This window comes from Camponotus floridanus, unplaced genomic scaffold, assembly GCF_003227725.1.
Source record: "Camponotus floridanus strain SB8 unplaced genomic scaffold, Cflo_v7.5 scaffold359, whole genome shotgun sequence".
Lineage (NCBI taxonomy): Eukaryota > Metazoa > Arthropoda > Insecta > Hymenoptera > Formicidae > Camponotus > Camponotus floridanus.
Window position 1 is genome coordinate 7,879 of NW_020229502.1, and position 15,122 is coordinate 23,000.

The 15,122-nt window shown below is 29.9% G+C and overlaps 2 protein-coding genes across 4 annotated transcripts; one reads left to right on the top strand and one right to left on the bottom strand.

The window, feature by feature from the left end:
* Positions 1-3,800: 3,800 nt before the first annotated feature.
* Positions 3,801-12,290, top strand: LOC105254875 (serine/threonine-protein kinase PRP4 homolog). Of its 3 annotated transcripts, XR_889474.3 has the most exons (14): positions 3,801-3,992; positions 4,150-4,320; positions 4,391-4,637; positions 4,734-5,224; positions 5,429-6,065; positions 6,159-6,503; positions 6,614-6,699; positions 6,781-6,927; positions 6,994-7,147; positions 7,229-7,481; positions 8,096-8,334; positions 8,525-8,725; positions 11,113-11,187; positions 11,697-12,290. XR_889474.3 is itself a non-coding variant. In XM_011263836.3 (13 exons), the coding sequence occupies exons 1-12, from the start codon at positions 3,988-3,990 to the stop codon at positions 8,723-8,725; spliced, it is 2,976 nt and encodes a 991-aa protein (XP_011262138.1). In that variant the 5' UTR covers positions 3,801-3,987; the 3' UTR covers positions 11,113-11,762. The 3 variants fall into 3 exon arrangements, 2 of the variants coding, with proteins under 2 accessions (XP_011262138.1, XP_025266679.1); XM_011263836.3 differs by having other exon boundaries at positions 11,113-11,762; XM_025410894.1 differs by lacking the exons at positions 11,113-11,187; positions 11,697-12,290 and having other exon boundaries at positions 4,150-4,311.
* A 572-nt stretch (positions 12,291-12,862) lies between these two features.
* LOC105254887 (inositol monophosphatase 1) lies at positions 12,863-15,057 on the bottom strand. The gene is made up of 6 exons (XM_011263857.3): positions 14,756-15,057; positions 14,088-14,221; positions 13,645-13,904; positions 13,428-13,533; positions 13,197-13,348; positions 12,863-13,106 (listed from the first exon to the last, which is right to left on the bottom strand). Exons 1-6 carry the CDS (start codon positions 14,816-14,818, stop codon positions 13,000-13,002), a joined length of 822 nt encoding a protein of 273 aa, XP_011262159.1. The 5' UTR covers positions 14,819-15,057; the 3' UTR covers positions 12,863-12,999.
* Positions 15,058-15,122: the final 65 nt, after the last annotated feature.

Below are 15,122 nucleotides of genomic sequence, written 5' to 3' on the forward strand. Positions count from 1 at the left end.
ATCGAAATATATTTAATTATAATATTATATTCTAATATCATAAAGAAATGTTATAATAAGGATCGATGATCGAAATACCACAACATAATCTTTTATACTCTATTATGTATAACCTGCTTCAATTTTAAACCGCGGTAATCAATGATTGCGATTTGATAAAGAATTCGATCGTTGCTATACTGTTTCATGTCGCTAATTAATTTTTAGTTAAGTAATTTTTATTTAAATTTATAGTAAATTATGTTTCTATACTAATTGTAATCATGTTTTAGTAAAAAAATTACAATTTGCAAAGCGTTTCTTACCACTACTTTATTACTCGAGAGTCACCGTACGAATGATGACAAAGCGGCACCGTATAGCGCGCTACTGTTTATATTTTACATTGCCAAAATCCAACATCTTGTTATTGATAATTCGTTACCAAAATATTTTATATATTATAAAATATACATTAACGTGAAATATTATATTATAGAAGCATTTAAAGTTATGGATTAAAATTGATTATTTATTAAACAATTTGTCACGGGGCCTTTCGTTATGCTAACTATTTGCATATATTATTCGATTGTTTTACTTCATGTTACTTCATTTTACTCCGTACGTTCCAAACATCCTTTCTTCTCTTACGTATCTTTCGTTATTTCTCTTTGTGGCATTCACTCACTCACGAAAACACGATTTAATTAAAGAAATACGTGGCGCACTTTGCACGAGACTCTCAATAATCATACATAATAATCATACGAAACTTATATACGTACTTAAATGATAAAAGAGCAACATGGCCTTTACACGAGATTAAAATCATTCGCTACTTGCTACAGCAATGCGTATGCTACTGATACGCATATTATATGCTGTATAATATACGAATTATAAGAATGAAAATATTAAAATAATAAATAAAGTTGTGATAGCAGTCATTTAATTAATAATTAATTTATGTTCACATTTTAGAAAAATTTGAAGTTTAGGTGTTTGATTGTAACGCAAAATATTAAATTGTAGAAGTTTTTATATTTATAGATTAATTAAATGATTATTTATTATTTAAACAATTAATTAATATACGAAACGTTTCGTATCATTATTTATTGCTTGAATATCACCGAGCAAATGATAGCAAAACTGTAATATATAAACAACGCACTACTGTTGCCAAAGTCATGATTTTATTGATAGTTCGTTGTCGAAATATTTTATGTACTATAAAACGCGTAGAATATTGAATTATAGAAGTATTTTAATTGATTGATTAAAATTGATTATTTATTAAACAATTTATTCATTATGGAATCCTTTATGCATAAAATATTTAAATATATTATTGTGAAGCAGTTTATGAAATATTACTATCTATGTAAAAGTGTTAAATAATATAAGAATATTTTATTATAGATATTTTAAGTATATTAAAATAAGATAATCCAGAATATTTTATATATATGTTATACTAATATAATTTAAAAACTTAAATAATTTAAATAATTTACAATGAGAGAGAGAGAGTGAGAGAAAGATGGAGGGAGAGGAAAAGAGAGAGAATCGTTATTGAGAAAACATGCAATATATAATATGATCTGAATATAAATGACATATATATATACATATATATATATATATATATATATATATATACATATATAATCTGAATATAAATGATAAATATAAATGATAAATAATTTATATTATAAACTATTTACCGGATAATGTTGCTTAGTACGTGGCCCAGTGCTTTCTAGACTTGCTTTTCCTCTCCTTCGCTATTTTTTCGTTGCACTCACTTTCACTCATGAAAACAAGATTAATTAAAATTAGTTAATTAATATTAGTATACGCAAAAATCGCGAGACATTTTGCACGGCATTCCCGATCGCGTAGTAATTACAATTAAAAGTTTAGCGAGTACTAATTATAATTATCATAGCGAATTATGTATATTTTAATATTAGTCATAATTGTGTTTTATCGTTAGAGAAAAAATGTAATATTATACGAAGTATTTCGCACCTTACTCTTCGAATGTTACCGTGTGAATGATATCAAGACCGTACATATAAACACAGCGCGTCATACGCCGCCAAGACCGACCGTGTTATTATCCATTCACTGCTGATATATTTTACGTACTTTAACATATACACGAAATGTTAAAGTGTTTAAAAGTTTTAGGTTACATGGATTAATTAAATAATATTTATTAATTTGTTAAATGTTAAAGTGTCTAAAAGTTTTAAGTTACATGGATTAATTAAATAATATTTGTTAATTTGATGTATCGCAAAGCTTTTTATTATGTTAATTATTTCGATTTATGATTCGATTGTTTTGCTGTGCGTTTTGATTCTAAATTAAATAATTAAATTTTAAATAATTGAAAAATAGAACGAGATAAAGCGTGACGGGAATTATATTTTATTCTATAAATATTATTAAAGTAATAATTGTTCATAAACAATATGGACCACAAATGTTTATCAAAATATCTTCGTGTATCATCATTTGTGTGATAATAATTATGTCGCGCACGTATCTATTTATAGTTTCGATTATCATATTATAAAAATTACGTATATTTCTCGTAATCGAATATTCCTATTATTATCGATTTATTTATTCGCGTTTTTTCGCGAATTTTAAATCGCGATTTATTTTGTAATTTAATTGTTGATTTACATTGAAGCTTATTTTATTTTTTCGTATTTTGAATATCCCTTTGATAATCTACACAAAATGCGCTAGTAATGCAAATATTTTCTTCTACAATCGAAGAAATGATCAATAATTTTATTAATGACTGTTTTAATCACGATTATATATATTTACGTTACATAAAACTTATTAAATTCTATTATCGCATATCGATTATTAATGATAAATGTTGCATAATTAATCATCGCTAATCGGCTTGTCTGGACTATATCAAAATTTTTAGTAAATTTTATATTATTCGTATATTTTAGAGACATTTTCGTGTATTAAATTATTTCATGTAATAAATAAAAATTATTTTGTACTAAGTTTCAAATTATATTTTACATTCACTTTTGTATTAAATCCTGTATTGAAAGAAAATAAAAATAAAATTTAAAAAAAATTTTTTCCTTGTATCTCCACCTTACAGAGGCATTTGCCGGATGAGGTTTGAGTACTCTAGTTGAGTACTATGTTAAAAGCTGATTTTACTTTCCTCATTTCCTACGGATTTGCATTCAATGTATCAATCAAGGAATTTTTTCACTTTTCACGAAAAAAAATTACATGATCGATCCTCTGATTTTATTATTTTTCAATTATGCGAGGTAGGTAAAAGAAGACCGATCGTCAGATAGGCAACCCGACTTACTGATCTGTATGTTGCGGAAGCACCCTGTATATGTTACCTTCTGAGAACTTTCGTGGACTTTGGCTTTGTAGTTCATGTCCACGTTTTTTAGATTAACAGAGGGCGTATCGCTTTCAGGGATCACCTAAAAGCGGGCCATGACATCTCTCAGTCTTCTCTCTGATATATATATATATATATTTAGAGAGAGAGAGAGAGAGGATCACACAAAACTTATTTATAAGATAATTTAAAAATTTATTTGATATACATAAGCATCTTGCGACACTCTTATTCGTATTGACATTTCGTACACATAGCACGGAACAGAACCAAAAATTGTGTACGTTATATGTTACCCTCTGAGAGCATTCGTGTACTCTGACCTTTATAGTTCATGTTCATGTTTTTAATTTCTATAGAGGGCGTATTGCTTTAAGGGATCATCTAAAAAACAGGCCATGACACCTTTCATTCTTCTCTTTGGCCCTGGAAAGAAGCGATAAAACTTGCAAGATGGCGTCTCAATGAAAAATTCGTGCATTCGTTTCAGATAATAATAATTATTATAATCATTGGTAATTATTCGGACCGTTGGAATTGTTGTGCGAAGGCTTGTCTGTTGTGCTTCTATCAATTATTTCCTAAACTTCATTATGGGGTAAGTCTATTATGTGGAACCTCGAATTTAGTATTACAGTATCAACAGAGAAGAGTCAGCACATCTCTGTATTTGTTGAAAGAAATAGAAACGGATTAAGTCTTTCCATCCATAGAGAATTGCTTTGCTAGGATATTTATTTTGATATATATTATAGTACGTCAGATTTAGAAGACCCCGAGTGTAAAAGAGAACCCTTAGGATTAGATTCTGATACAGATGGAATGACTGATCAGAGAAAGAAAAAGAAAAGAAAACACAAGCATCATAAGCATAAGAAAGAAAAATTAATTGAAAGAGAAGACGAACGATTGGATAGGCAAGAAAGGTTCAATTTTAATATAAATAAGTAATTTATAAATATATTAATTGAAATTAAAACAATATCTTTTTTATAGACGGAAGCATAAGAAACATAAGAGGCAGAAAAAAGATAAGGAAATAGAAAATGGTATAGACGAGAAATTAATCTCTAATGTAATACATAAAGAAGTTGGTATGAATGGAAAAACAAAAACCTCTGTATTAGAAGTTGTTTCTACGGAAGAAAGCGAAGATGAAAAGTTAGTTGACTTAGATTCGGATGAAGTAGATTGTACAATCATAGAAGATGATATTGATCTTGAAGAATTAATGAAACAAAAGGTACATGTGAGTTTAATTAATATAATTAACGTAATATAATATTGTATAGATACAAGTTATATGAATGTTTAATTTCAAAATTGCATGATTGTACAGGAATTACTGCAAGCATGTTTAGTACAATATCTCTCGGATGAATCTGAGAAAGGAGAAGATAAAGAGTTACAAGAAGAAGAAACAAAAATGACAGAAACACCTGATGTAATACTAGTGGAAGATGATAGCGATACTAATGATGTACCATTGAAGAAAAGAACCAGGAGCAAATCAGGCAGTAGAGAACGTAAGAAAGTGACAAAAGTTGAAAGACGCGTTATAGTTGATATGACTAGAGACAGAAAAACTCGCGAACAGCATAAAGATAAGAGAAGAGATTCCGATAGGAAAAAAGATGAGAAAGTCCGTCCTAGAGAGGAAGGAAAGAAAGAAGAAACTCGAAAAGATGATAGAGCTTCACGAAAGACTAGCGAAAGGCAAAAGGAAGATACAAGAAAGGATGAATCCAATAGAAAAGCAGACGAAGACCAGCAAAGGCGTAAAGATATACCAAAAAGAGACGAGACACGGAAAAGAGAATCAGACAGACGGTAAGTAAAAATTGTTCGTCTTGTTTCGCATTAATTGTCATTAAAAAATAGTATAAAAAAATAGTATTAATATATATATAAAATATATATATAAAAATAGTATTAATATATATATAAAATATATATATAAAAATAGTATTAATATATATTAATAATTCCCTCAATTTCTATTAACTAATCTATAAATAATTAATTTATATATAGTGAAGAGAATCGGAGACGAGAACCAACTCGTCATAGCTCAAAAACTCGTAACAACGAGGCAAAGAATTCAGATAGTAAAAGTCGCGACAGATTAGGAAGTCGCGAACATCAAGACAGTCGCGATCAACACATTAATCACGATCGACGTAGTCGCGATAGACCATCAAGTAAAGAGCCTCGTCGTCACGCTAGTCGTGATAAGAGAGATAGTCGAAGTAAAGATCGACATGGAAATAGAGATAGACGTGATGGTAGTCGCGATCGGCGAGATCGGTATCATGATCATCGAATTGAGGATCGATCTCGCAGTAGCGTGAGGAAATCACGTAGTCCTATTCGAAGCAGAATGGAAAGAGAACGAAATGATCGATATAAGAGATCTAGATCACCCTCCCGAAGTCACAGAGATCGGGATAAGCAACAACAAGTTAGGGACCATGGCAGAGACCGTGAAAAAGATAGAAACAACAAAAGGGAGCGTAATGATAAATATAAGGATTCTTTATCAGAAGGTCTGAAAGTAGAACATTCGGACAGTTCAAGCGAAGAGGATATTAAAGATATCAATATCGAAGAAGAGGAGGACGAAGAAGCGATTATAGAACGTCGACGAAAACAAAGAGAAGAATTGCTTAAAGTAAACAACATAAAATTCACATATATGCATATGTATTACTTTGTTGTATTGGATAACGGATATGTTATAACGGATATATTCCCTTTTTTACAGAGACTTAGTGGACCAAACGAGGATTCCAATATGTCTGCTGACATAAATGTTGCTGCTTCTCCAGAAAGCCAATCTAATATATCACAAAAATCTATAGAAATTCCATCCAATAATAATGAATCTATATTGGAGAGCCATACTCCACCACTGCCCACAGATAAATTAGAATCTCCGCCTCCGGCCAAAAAAAGAAGATCTAGATTCGACGATGCATCGCCCAATGAATCTGATAAAATCGGGAACATCAAAATATCTGAGAAGTTTAAACAGGAGGAAAAGCAAACTTCAAAAAAATCGAACGAATGGGATATGTTTGCAGAAGCAGATAATATCGGAGATTTTAATGTATGTTTTCTACTTCATTTTATCTTAAAGAAAATTTGTCCAAATTAGCTTAAGTAAATTTTCTTTTCTTTTTATCTATTATATTCTTTTTATCGCAATTTGTTATCCAGAGCCCAACAGTTGAAGGAAAACGTCAAGGAGGACCAGATAATCCTAGTTTAACGGATAACTGGGATGATGCCGAAGGATATTATCGGTTAGTGATATTTTTTGTTTTTTTAATTTGAAAGAATAACGCTCAACTTAAAAGTTAATAATGATGTAATTTGTTTATTAGCGTACGCGTTGGAGAAACACTAGATGCGCGATACGTAGTTTATGGGTATACAGGACAAGGTGTATTTAGCAATGTTGTAAGAGCGAGAGACAGTGCTAGAGGAAATTTGGATGTAGCTGTGAAAATTATAAGAAACAATGAGATAATGTAAGTACAACATTTTTGGTTTTAAAACGCGATGTATAATGGCTACTATCTTTTTCGTTCTTATAGGCATAGAACCGGTTTAAAAGAGCTAGAAATCCTTAGAAAACTGAACGATGCTGATCCAGAAGACAGATTTCATTGCTTGCGTCTATTTAGGCATTTCTTTCACAAAAACCATTTGTGTATGGTTTTTGAACCTTTAGCTATGAATTTAAGAGAGGTATGCATTTATAAGTACAATTAGAGAATGTTGTTGCAATAATTGTATTCTATAACAATAGATATTGTTTTATAATTGCAGGTTTTAAAAAAATATGGCAAAGATGTTGGTTTACATGTTAAAGCGGTAAGGTCGTATACGCAGCAACTTTTTCTAGCACTAAAGTTATTAAAACGTGCAAATATTCTGCATGCTGATATCAAACCGGATAATATTCTAGTCAGTGAAAGCAAGTTAGTGTTGAAACTTTGTGATTTTGGTTCCGCATCGCACGCCCATGAAAATGAAATAACACCATACTTGGTCTCAAGATTTTATCGTGCGCCCGAAATTAGTAAGTACTTTGAGATTTATTGAATCAATACATAGTTATTACATATCGTTCTTTCTCTTTCATTTTATATAACTCTATTAAAATATATTATTTATCAGTAGCCTTTTACTTTACACGTTTTTTCTTTTTTTTTTCCTTCTCTCTCTCTCTCTCTTTCTTTCTTGTTTACCGTTATCACATATCTCTTTCAACTTTTCAGTAGATCAAATGTGTAATATTTTTTTTATGTATATGCTAATCGCTGCATATAGCATAATAGAGTATTATATATCATATTCACTGTATATATATATATATATATATATATATATTTACTGATAATGTTTATCTTGCAACATCTGAATTAAGCAGTTCTAACAAACGACAAGTGATAGCGATTTTGCAAGCATTTAGCTTCATTCTTTTCATTTTATGCCATATTTAAAAATATTCGATAACAAAAATAGATTAAACAAAAATTGTCATATGTTTATATATTATGTCATTTTATAAAAACAAAATTACAGTGATATGTGTCTGTTATATAAATCAGCTCAAACTTGCACAACGTTGAAAAGATGGTAGACATTGAATTTAAAATGTTTCGAACCGAAAATAACATCATTATTTTCTAGTTCTTGGTATACCATATGATTTTGGCATTGACATGTGGTCTGTGGGGTGCACCATATACGAACTTTACACGGGGAAGATAATGTTTTCGGGAAAAACGAACAACCAAATGTTAAAGTACTTTATGGATCTAAAGGGCAAGATGCCGAATAAACTAATTCGAAAGGGAACATTTAAGGATCAACATTTTGACAGTAACTGCAGTTTCCTGTATCACGAGGTTGATAAAGTTACGGAACGGGTAAGTCGATACTTTGCAATTTTATCCATTGACCCGCGCCAAAAACGCGCGGTAAGTAACACTATTTTTTTAGGCGCGTCATAGAAGATTCTAATACAATGATTAATATACTCTATCGTATAATTATAGGTTCTTTTGCGTTATTTTCTGAATAAATCTCGCGGAATTCACTAAATAGTATAATTTCTAGGAAAAGGTTGTCGTAATGTCGACACTGCCAGCGACTCGCGATCTCAGCGCGGAACTCGGTGGGAATTCTTTACCACCAGAACAAAATCGCAAAGTTGGACAACTGAAGGATTTGCTGGAGCGAACACTGATGCTGGATGCGGGGAAGAGGATCACAGTAAATCACGCTCTGGCGCATCCCTTTATACAAGAAAAAATATAGGTAACCCTATCTGGGGTCCTTTAAGATTCGAAGAATTTACTGACATAACTTTGTAAAATGAGGTCGTTAATAATCCTTCCTTAATTAATGTTAAACACTACTTGATAGGGGAGAGCGGTATGTCTCTCTATCTCTCTTATCTCTATTTCTCTCATTTTCGTTCCTTCCCTGCCTCCATTCCAAATACTCTTGTTTTTACACAGAATATCCATATTTATGTTTTAGCAGGAAGAGGCGGTTCAATTTTTACAAATTGTTTCATATAATATGTGAAAATTGTGAGAGATAAAAAAAAGATATAGTTCTGAATATAGTTATGCGCATATAAAATGCTATACTCCATAAACTCAAAAATATGATTTAATTACATGTGATGTTATTACAGATTAACAAAGTATGATATTTTTATACTCGAGACAACAGTTGTGAATATAAAAATTAACGAATTGTTATAAATATAGATGTTCTCTAAATGTAGATTAGTCTGTGATGTATCTGAAAACATCATCATATTAATTAATAATTCTCTCATTATAGAACAAAACTGTTCACGATCTGCAAATTTCTGTGAGTTAACGCCTATCTATAACGCATTTACATCTTGAGATCTTAGTAACGAATCGCCTGACGAATATAAACAAGATGAGCAGCATTTTGTCTTAAGTACGACACATCTATAAACGCGATATAATTTCCATATCTCCTAACTGTCAACACTTTAAAAACGCGACTTTCGTAAAATTTTATATATTATATATAATTTATATATAAAATAATAATATATTTATAATATATATAATTAATCAAAAATTGGGGTTATTGAATTAATTATTTAAATAGATTTTAAAAAGATCGCGTTTTAATAGCATTGAACATTTGACAGTTAGAAAATGGAACTGCATCATGCTGTCTAGATACGCTATATCTGAGAGAGAATATCGCGACTTGTTTATGGTTGTGAGGTAACTGATTGCTAAGATGTCAAGATATAAGTGAGAGGTGATAGACATTAATACACGGAAATCGGGTGAAATGTGTAAATGTGTAGATCATGAAAGCTCTGATGTAGAATATCACAGATTTATGATATCAGTTTTTAAAATATTTTAAAATATATTGATTGCATCATATTGTATATCTATGAAAAGGATATAGATAAAAACGACCGCCTCTTTCAGCACAAACTATATAGTACCAGATATTGGAAATTGATATACAATTGTAGTATCATTTCCTTTTTCCGATTCTCATAATTTGGAGAGCACGAACATAAATCCTTATAAATAGCATTTCATAAAATGATTATAGATTCGTGCGCTCATATTAATAGATGCTTCATAAAATTGTACGTTTGTATTTCTACAAAGCGAGGATTCGTACATATAAAGAACTGTAAACTCCTTATTGGACACACTGTTCGATCCGTTTAGAGTACCTCATCAGCGAGCATACGTGCATATACATATATACACACACACATGGCATTAGAAGCCTTAGTGACAAAGAAACCTGCTCTAATCGGAAGATAAATTGTATAGCAAATAGGTCAGCTTGAAAATAAAACGACACATGCTTAACAGAATGAGAAGAATGTCCTGCATTTTGTCTTTTCAGTCTTAAATTACAGATGTGAATATAATTGAAATATTTCTTACATATTTTTCTCTCTTTTTTATTCTCTCTGTCTCTGTTTTTTCATTCTATTTCTGAAATTTAAAGAGGATGGATATGTTAATCGAATCCAATTCTATAATAGCGATAGTATAATAGGTATACATTATGTTTATATATGTATATATGTGTACATATATATACACATATATATGTATATAGCGTGCATTCATTTTCTGGTTGGTAACGTGTTAAATAATATATCGGTCTAATATTTAATAGTATATATCTCGATTTATAATTATATATATATATATATATATATATATATATATATATATACACACATATATATATAACGATGTATAATGGATCGAATGAGATGCTTACCTGATATTTATAATCACATATATTATTATATATATTTGCGATAATGCTAAATAGAAATGAAAATGTATATATTTGAACTGCGACACAAAGTTAAAAACTACATAAAGCGGTATTGAGATATTACAAGCGCAATAATGACAATTATCGAAAAATTATGTAGTATCTGCATTAAGTAAGAGTCATATATTACTGCATTCTAATTACGTGGCATTTTAATTTTATTTATAACGTCCTTTTTATACTTCTTATAATCTTATGATCAAACTTTAAAATCTCAAAAATTTTCATATTCATTTGAGATTAGGAACGAATATCGATGCTGTTGTGAATGGTTCACGGCATGATTCTGAACGTGACAAAATTGTACGAGACTGCTTATGTTTCAGATGTGTCTTCGATTCAAATCATCGTTAAGTGCGGCCGGACCTTTCAAGGGCCTTTAGCGCCGATCCCGTTACAAGGTATTCATGGGGGATTGCCTGGGATACTTAATACACATCGCCTTTTTAGTATATATGTTTATATTAGTAATGAGGTCATTAGTAATGAGTAAACTGAAATCGTACGAAAGTATAATTCGATTTTATGCCAAGTCATCTATTTGATAGGAATTGTATTCGAGGCAACAGATAACATAGAATTTTAAATCAAAGTTCCAACAGTTTTATATATTGTAATTACATCGTTTGAATATTTGCTTTCGTAAGAATTAAAAAAATATGAAACATGATAAATTGATACACGATATTATAACGCGCGGTAAATGTACGCGTTTTAGTGTTCTTGTTCAACCAGAAAGGAACAATATATATATAAAATAAAGTATCGATAATATAAAATTGACGTGGAAATAAAAAAAAAAATATATGTTTCTCGGGAATATTTCTCAATATTGAAATAAAAGTATATTATGAAGCTATGATTAGTATGTGCTGTTCTAATTGGCAATTTGGTGATGTTTCACTTGTAGCCCTCCCTTGTGAGGAGGGGAGGCAATGGAAGAAGTGATGATGAATACGATTGATGAGGAGGAGAGGAAAAAATATGCGATATACTTGCACTCTACGTCATGTCTACTGCGTAAAAATATACATACACTGTTGCTAAACAGTTCAACAAGATTTATACAACGGTTAAACTAAATTTATATCTGCGTGCTAAAAGGTTTCTCTTAAAGTTACTCGAGATCGCAATTGAGGATTCGTAAGTATGTATACAGGTAAAGTACATAGTTATAACAATTTCACAAGCAACATTATAACAAGCATTTTAATTAACACTTCTATTTTTCTCAAAATTATTTTAATTTCGAAAGCTATATTTTTTAACAACGAGCAAATGAATATATGAATATTTATATAATAATACTAATATTTGCGGTTTTGAGTTTTCAGATATTTAAAGCCTATGCTCTCTCTCTCCGTGAAAGCGAAAAGCAGATGTGATGAATCCATTATTCTCGAAAAATTATCATTCTATTTCTATTTTTATTTCTTTCTTCCTTTTACCCTCTTTCTCTCTTTTTTACTCTTTCATAAATACTATCGAAAAATATGTAGAAATATTTTAATGTAAATAAAACTTATTAAAATCATAAAAAGATATCTGTATCTATATATTTCCTTACAATGAAAATAATACTTATTTAACTTTATAAAATAATTGAAATAAAATGAATACAGATGAAGCAAAGAGTGTAAGTGAATATAAAATATTTTTTATAATTAATAAAATTGTACAAAATAAAAGGGATTTATGTACAATAATATATTTTCTACACTTTACAAAAGTCAATTTATTTTTATTAATCAATAATTATATGTAGAATATCATAAAACAAGCATATAATGAGGATAAACATATTTTTCTTTTTGAGATCAATATAATTATTTTTATATCAGTATTTAAATAATTTCATATTAGTAAATAATTCGATTTTATCTTTTCTATAAATTTACATAGATTTATATTAACAGACATTATTATTATATAAACTGTTTTATATATAAGTAGAACAATAAGTACATAAATAAGTTTATCACACATAATTTTTTTAAACTATTTTACGCACAAATTTTAAAGAAAAATGAGTAATATCATACAGATATTTTTCTTATCTAAGCTAAATAGCTCTTATATGCAATTTTTTATATATATAATACATCTTCAATTTACTTTTCTTACTTTTAGGAAGTAATATTTGCCTATATCCAATTAGACATTTGTATAAATATAAATTCGTTCTCATCTTTCATACAAAATTTTGAAGCTTCTTAATCTCGTTCTGGATAATATTGAATTAATATTTTAGCCATTTCTTGAGCTACTTCAATCGATGATGCACATAGTGCTCTTCTACTCATTACATCAAATGGACCTCCTTTTGATGTAAGAATAAAATAAATGTTAATCCTTTAAATTAGCGTTTAGTATCTTTTTTCTGATTTATACATGGGATAATTATATTTACCTGCTGGATCTATCGACACACCGCCTGCTTCTCGAATAATAAGATCTCCGGCTGCAATATCCCATGCGTGTATACCAAATTCGATATAAACATCAGCACCACCAAGAGCTACCATACACATATTCAAAGCCGCTGAACCAAGCGCTCGCAGTCTACATGATAATCGGATAAATTTTTTCGGTCAATCAAAAAAATCTTTGTGCAAAAATGTAGCTTGTAAATATGATTTACCCATGGGCACGTTCTGTAAGGATTCTTATATTTTGCAATATTACTTCCAATTTTTCCGGATCTCTGCTCGTTCCCATTTCTAGCATTATCAGTGAATTACGCAATTCTGAAATAACGATAGTAGAGTAAAAATACATTGTCAGTTAAAATCAGATAAGTTATCACAACAATTAATAGTGCGAATGGTTTGCGTTTTTAGAAATAACGAGCAAATTACCTTTTTTGTCCGACACGTGAATCGGAGCACCATTAAGAAATGCACCCTGACCCTTACGAGCGGTGAAAAGCTGCTCCAAAACTGGATTATATATTATTCCTATTTCCGTCGTTTTATTAATAAGTAACGCAATTGATATGCACGTGTGCGGTAAACCATGAACAAAATTCATCGTGCCATCGATCGGATCGATTATCCAGGTTGGCGCATTTGTTAGTTCTATCTTCTCGCCCATGGCAGTACTTTCTTCGCCGATAAATCTGTATTTTTTTTTTAAATATAAATATGAGAACAATACGATATTGCAATTAATATTAATCGATTGTAATACAATTCGATATATTTTCCAATAAAAAAATTGTGTATAGTGAATTGTATATTATATTATTATTGCGCAACAACACGTAATGGATATTTAATTAAATGAAAATTTAATTACATACTTATGATCAGGATACTTGGATGATATTCCGTTGATTAAAAGTTTTTCTACCTTTTGATCCCATTCTGTAACTAAATCGACGTCGCATGATTTTGTGAGTACATCTTTGTGTTGATGAATCTTTTCATTGATAATCTACAAAACGAAACGTGTATATGATGAATGTAATAAGTATATTTAAATTTTTTCTTGTACCAGGCGCATTAATGTATAAAAAAATTGAATACGCCAATAATAAAGCTTTTAAAGTCGCGACAAAGAATCACGCATAAACAAATATTGTCTATTAATGTTGAACATTTATAATAGATAGAAAAACAAGACAATTTTTAATAGCTTATTTCTTCTGCAATTTATATTTTCTTCATATTGTATATGAATCATTTCATATGTTGCTGTAATCTCCCTCACTTGCCATAAAAAATTGAGTAATTTCGGATATCTTGTAAATATATTGAAAAATTAAGATTATTTTATAATTATATAAATTGATACATCAAAATATAATCTGCTTCTATCGATCAATCAATGGCAACTTGTCTCATAAGCCAGATTAACAGCATGACACACGATTTAAAAAATGTACTCGAAAAAGTTGATAAAACCTATCTGCGTACTTGTAACATTCAAAGGAGATAAAATTAATTACATTTTAGTCTCTCAACTTACCGAACCAGCCTGTTTCACAAGCCGCAAAATTTCAATATAACACTCGTCAATGTTCGTAAACATGATTTGTTACAGCTCTAAAAGCTCCGATTTATTACTCTCTTATATAGATAGAATACCACTGTGTGAGCGACACACGTTCCAAAATGGTCTCGTCGTGAATTCTTGCCTGTATCAACGCTCAGCTGGCACTGACATCGAGCTTCGTGGCTTTCAGACTTTGACGCAAGGCGTATTCGCTCGATATACACACCGTCTCCCACCACTATGATCACGTGATCGATTCTCGTGTAAACCGGAAGAGCTGAACACAATAATACACACATACATACACATAAATTATCTATTATTTTTATATAATATAAGG

Coding starts and splice junctions, on each gene's coding strand:
- LOC105254887 (XM_011263857.3), bottom strand. CDS start 14,818: ATGTTTACGAACATTGACGAGTGTTATATTGAAATTTTGCGGCTTGTG. Junction 13,349..13,427: donor CTTACAGAACGTGCCCATGG/GTAAATCATATT, acceptor ATTATCATGTAG/ACTGCGAGCGCTTGGTTCAG. Junction 13,107..13,196: donor TGTGTCGATAGATCCAGCAG/GTAAATATAATT, acceptor TTACATCAAAAG/GAGGTCCATTTGATGTAATG.
- LOC105254875 (XM_011263836.3), top strand. Junction 6,700..6,780: donor GATGCCGAAGGATATTATCG/GTTAGTGATATT, acceptor TTTGTTTATTAG/CGTACGCGTTGGAGAAACAC. Junction 7,482..8,095: donor TTATCGTGCGCCCGAAATTA/GTAAGTACTTTG, acceptor ATTATTTTCTAG/TTCTTGGTATACCATATGAT.